At 41.5% G+C, this 5,746-nt stretch overlaps 1 protein-coding gene across 1 annotated transcript; it reads right to left on the bottom strand.

The window, feature by feature from the left end:
* Positions 1-1,162: 1,162 nt before the first annotated feature.
* Positions 1,163-4,657, bottom strand: CBLN4 (cerebellin 4 precursor; the record flags this gene model as incomplete). Its single annotated transcript, XM_010133336.1, has 2 exons — positions 1,163-1,780; positions 4,541-4,657. Coding segments are annotated over 2 exons (315 nt in total), but the record flags the coding sequence as incomplete, so codon positions are not given.
* Positions 4,658-5,746: the final 1,089 nt, after the last annotated feature.

Below are 5,746 nucleotides of genomic sequence, written 5' to 3'. Positions count from 1 at the left end.
GAACCGTACCCTTCATGATAAGCAAGGCACAAATATCCATTGAATTCACTGTATATTTTGGGCATGAGGGATGAAGGTTTCATTAGCAGTTCATGAGAAAATCATTTTTAATAATTGATGTTCAATTTGATGCCACCGGCGTTTAATACTGATGCCAAAGCCTAAAGACCAGGGCTCGTCCAAAATCCTTTGGAATCAATGTGATTCTTAACACTAACATCAGTGAAGCTAGGATTTCTGCCTAAATGTTTCTCTAAATAAAATGCATAGGTTATTTCTAGATCGTTCCGATGATTACCTCTAGGATTCTGCCAGGCTAAACTATGACAGTTTGGAGGTCTCTCAGGACACTTTCTGCGAATCCCAAAAGCTTACACTTTGCATATAATATATCTGATAAAAAAATAGCATGAAGTGACTTCCAAAATCCAAAGCTCAAAATTCAGCTAACATATATTAATCTTTATTATGTAACAATGATATAATAAATATGTTTATGAATTCATATGACCTGTACAAAAAGCCAAAAAGATATTGCACCAAGTAGGGTACCGGCTATTTGGGTTTAGTATTTGTTAAACATATGATCTAAAATCATATACAGTTGTGGAGTTAAGGCAAAACCAGATGATACCTTTAACACAACAGAAGGTTTGAAGACCAGACATAATTACAAACAAGGGGCTATCATCTCCAGCTAATCAAGCAGTGGTGGCTGAGGAAGGAATCCCTTAGGCTTTTAATGAAGCAGTTATTATCAATCGTGTTAATTAAAATTGAAGATCAAGTGTGAGATTTCCTGCAGGGCAGAGCTGTTTTGCAAAGTTGTGCCTGAATGATCATCTTTAACCCTGGTAAGAAGGGTTAAAGGTTTCTCAAGGGTTACAACCTGCTCTTCTTTTTTAGAAAACAGCACGTGGAAGAGAGGAATACCTTACCTATCCAACGAAAACACAACCATAACTGCTTCGCTTTGTGTAAGAGCTAGACTTGACTGTGAGTGGGGACAGAGCATAGATATATGGGTGACTCATCCAACACACTACACGCAGAGGAGAATTAAAGTCAACCACTTAGCAATAATAATTACCTTCCTCAAGACAATGGAACAGATCATGTCAGTTAAGTCCCAATGGCAAAAACATGTGTGACCGATATATCGAGATACAGTTCTTTGGCAGCAACACACTAACTCTTGATTGAAGTCTGAACTCAAGCTCGCTTAAATTATAGACCTCGTTGCCAGTCTTTTCATAATTAGAGAAAATCCACTTCTCCCATGAATCCAATAAGTCCAGTAAATGAAATCTGAATAAATCTTGCAGGCAGCTTTAGACTGTAACATCAAGCATAGATACTTATTGTCTGCTTTAGTCTCAATCCAAATATATTGTATTTAAACACACAAAATTCTGTGGAACTTCTGAGTAGTTCAGATGGGGCCAAAGATCCATAAAGAGAATCCATATTCACCCATGAAAAAACAATAACGAAACATCAATCCCATGATGATAAAATGATCTTCATGTAACAGAGGCAATGGTGAGTCCACACCTGGATGAATGTCACAGGAAAATTGACTTTACAGGGGAAAGACCAGAAAGCCAGAAAATGTAGAATACTGCCATCCACCGACCAGATTACCTTTCTCCAACTTCAGGTAAACCTTATCCTCCTTGTCTAGATAGAGCAGGACTCCATTAGTGGCAGCCTCACGTGTGACGTCCTTGTCCCCGGCAAAAGCAGAAATGACTGGCTTCCCATTTAGCATCAAATTGACCTGCAAGAGAAAAGCCGCTGAAAAGCTCTAATTAACAGAAAGACGTCAAGAACTATCACTGACTATTAACTACAGAGTGAGAGGTCTGCTAAGGTCCCAATCTTCACCACTTTGTTGTTGTTTCAAACTAACAATTACATTTATTTGGAGTGACAAGCAGAGCCATGTTTCGTGGGCTTGACCTGCAGCTGGGTGAAGTTGGTGGGACACTGTCCTCACAGTGCAACGGTCTGGGCTCTCTCGGGGTGAAGGGTAACGTGACGTTGCTTCATCTGTTGCTTGGGCACCTTAATTGTAGTAACTCTCTGGCAGAATGGAATTGTGAGCTGCCACCTCAGTTCGTTTCACTTGCCTGCCTCACAGGTCAGTTAGACATGCACAAGCAAAGAAGGTATTTGCAAGAAACTTGGGCACCCAGAGATGTGATATGGGTGTCTAATGAGATGTCAAAGGTACCACAGAGGGCTCCGAGCTTACACTTCATTGAGAGCCAAATATATGTACCTTCAATTGCTGACAGTGGCTTGGTTTTAAAGTCTAGAGCGGACTTACAAACCAGTGCACCGTGTTTTGGTACCAAATCCATTTTTCTATAAAGCACTTCTGAAAGCCAATACAGCCACTGCCCTGAAAGCAGCACCGCACGGCGACTCTGTAAATAAAGACGGGCAGGGGCTGGGGGAATGGACAGATCCAGGCATTTTTCATTTCCCCAATGGGAAACTATTAGCTTTCTTCTGCTTTTTCTTTTTAAGCAGCCATAATGCAGTCACAGAGGGGTGAATTATGAGATGCTTATTCATATCAAGTATGCTGGCCTCGCATATGCTCCCATTAATTTTAATAGGAGTCACCACGGAATAAATCAGTGCTCAGCATAAGTCAGGGCAGCAGAATCTGGCCCTGATTTGGGTTTTGCCTATCTGGGAAATCCACTTAATCAGATGTCCCCAGGGAACCAATTTCAGTTTAATGATATTTAACGGCACTAACAGATGTTCCAGGGGCACAGTAATATCACTTATGTAGGAAGCCTTCAGGTGATTTAGTGATGTTTAAGTTTGCATGTGGCTGAGGCTCAAGCTGGTTTGCTCCACTGCGATGGCTTTTGATCCTTCCCCCTAGTTATCAACATGCAACAAAAGGGCATCGAGAGTTTACTCATTGCTTGAGTTCAGTTTATCTCATTCCTTCTGTACTATCTCTCCAGGTCAGGTTCCCCTGCACATCATCTTACAGCTATTTTAATCACAGCAGAAGATACATCACAGGTTTGCACCAGATGGTCTCACATTAACTATGCCAAAACAGAGCCGACCAAACCCATCCATCACTTAAGAAGCTCTTGATCTATGAAGGATTTCAGGCCATGTCAGAGGTTGTACTATTGCCCATTGCAAGCCCCAGACTCCCAGGTTTGAGTAACTGGTATGTGACACACCAAAGTGCGCACTGGATTCCCAGAATCCAAGCCTTGACATTTTCCTTGGCGCTAAGTGAAGCTGTCTGACAGACAGTTATTCTAGGCCATTTCAACCTTCAGCATTTAAAGAGTGAAAGGAACAAAGTTGGAGCATGTTAAATAGCTCATAAGCTCATTATAGAGATTTTCATGAGGTCAGTATTTCATTTAAGACTTTTGTCATTGACCTGAACGGAACCGTGATTTCCTGTTGCAAACTGAAGGCGAATTTCAGCAGGGATGTGACTGCGCCTGGCACTGCCTTTCTCTGCCATCTCCACTTTCCTCAGGAGCTTTACCTGCAACCCAAAGCCAGAGCTGCCACAGAGAAATGGCTGATCACTGCTGCCGCAGGAAACTGGTTCACCTCAGCCTTGTACGCTGAAAACCATCTTCAGGAGCAAGCCAGAGAGGGGGAAAGAATCAGCTGCTTCTACAAATCTGGTGGTCTCGTGGGTGGGAGCAAGAGAAGCCACAGATGTTATTCCAGATGAAGAGAGCCAGTATGTACATCACAGAAATCGCGTGACCTGGCCTGAAGATTAAGGAATGTACTTTAAGGGATTTACTGTCAGCTCAGCAAAGGGATGTTCGGGAACTTCGAGGTTTTTTTCTCTAAGCTAGTACGTACGTGTATTTAATTAGGGAGTTCAGCTGCTCTTAAGCTACTGAAGAAAGTGCAGAATTGCTCCTTTTATTTTAAATATATGACACATCCTTTACGTATTACACGGTGAAAAAAGTTTAAACTGCTATAAAGGTTCCCTAGAAGATACCCCTGTAGAGGCGTAACATTTTGGTACAGTTATAGTACAAGTCAACCACCTTAACCAACCTTGGAACCACAGCAGACTGGTGTCATAAGCAGGTTCCTGGTGTCATAAGCAGGTTCCTGGCACCATGGGCTGTCAGCCAAGTCACAAAACGTTACAAAAATTGGGTACACATCCCCTGGACTCCTGTCTTCAGGGCAGTGGGTTTAACACGTGGGGAAATGTGAGTCTTCAATAGTATTTGTGCAATCAAGTGACATTTACAGCTCTATTTTACCCTTGGATGATCCATTCTATTCAATACTTAATATCACCCCAGATATTCGGTAGAGAAGTGACGCTGTGGCGATGTATCTGAGGTGAGGATCCTGCCTTATTACAGCTGTTCAGTTTAATCTCTACACCACAGGTTGCTTTAAACTAGGCTATCTTTCCTTGAACGTGTGTTAAATACTCCTGTGTTCAGTCAAGATCCTGTTCCAAAGAGACAATTCAAAGATTTTATATCATTCTTGATCAACGTACCTGAATTGTTTGACTCTGATAGACTTTAATTACGTGAAAACTGAAACTGTAAATTCCTTTTCTTGGTGCTACAAAGACAGACTCCAACGTGAAAAAATTGCCCACATTTACTAGGATCTACAAACAAAAAATAGAGCATGGGAATTAGAACAGGTATTCAGTGCTAAATAAAAAATACAGACTATTGACTTTAGAAACCATTCACCCACAGAAATTTTTTTGGTCTACATCTCTGCTGTTTTATTCATTGTTCTCTCAGTTAAGTTGGAATATCACTCATAAAGTAGTTATTTAGTTATATTTATAGTACAACTTTATTATAAATAAACTAAGCTGGAAAATATTTCTACTTTGCTACTATATCGCACCTTCAAGACCTTTCTTCTATACATGTTTAGAGGAGATTAAGAAAAAAATTTTTCTTCGTCATTCTCCAAAAATGACAGGAAAACACCAGTTCAGGGAGTCGCATACTGGTTTTGGCTAAAAAGCAATGGTTTTCTGAAAGAAGCCAGCTGTGAGGAAGGGTATACGTGACCAGTGCAGTTCATTCACCAGAGCACAGCCAGTTACTGGAATACCTGGCACATCTGAGCAAAAACTGGCTGTGAGCCTTTGCTGCTTTATTTGGGTTTGTTGGCACTAATAATAATTTGGGTTTGATTAAACAGTGACAAGTAACGCAGGAGGACATATTAAATGAGTGCATCATCTGTATGATAAACGTCTTCTCTAATGACTAAATGTTTCTTTCCTCCAAGTTATGTTTTGTTTTTAATTGCTATTTTCAGGCTCCTTTATGCCAGCCGCTGCCCTAGAACGCCACTAGGAATGCCCACGAACTTGGGGTAATTTACATTTCTCGCATCAAGCTATGTGCCATATCTGGCTTCAGCTGTCACGACAATTTACTGTTCATTATAATATGGAATAGGAAGAAAAATAACCATCAGTCTCAATTACTTTGGACTTGCCCTAGGACAGGAGCTGGTACGTGAAATGTGTGCAGGCATCGGTGTGTGAGTGTTAGTGACTGGGGTGAGAGGGGCTGTGCCATGAACCTGAGACTGTTACAGAAAAGTTAAATGATTTTTCTTTAAAATTCGTTGTCTTTCCGCCCCGCAAAGGTGGCACAAGCCCGCTAAAGTCTCCGCAGGCTGCTTGCTCTGAGCAGACCCTGTCCCCGAGCCTCCCGGGGCCGCGTCC

Source organism: Buceros rhinoceros, unplaced genomic scaffold, assembly GCF_000710305.1.
Source record: "Buceros rhinoceros silvestris isolate BGI_N320 unplaced genomic scaffold, ASM71030v1 scaffold11403, whole genome shotgun sequence".
In the NCBI taxonomy this organism is placed as follows: domain Eukaryota; kingdom Metazoa; phylum Chordata; class Aves; order Bucerotiformes; family Bucerotidae; genus Buceros; species Buceros rhinoceros.
The sequence above is the reverse complement of the archived record's forward strand: the minus strand, read 5'-3'. Positions and strand labels throughout refer to the sequence as shown.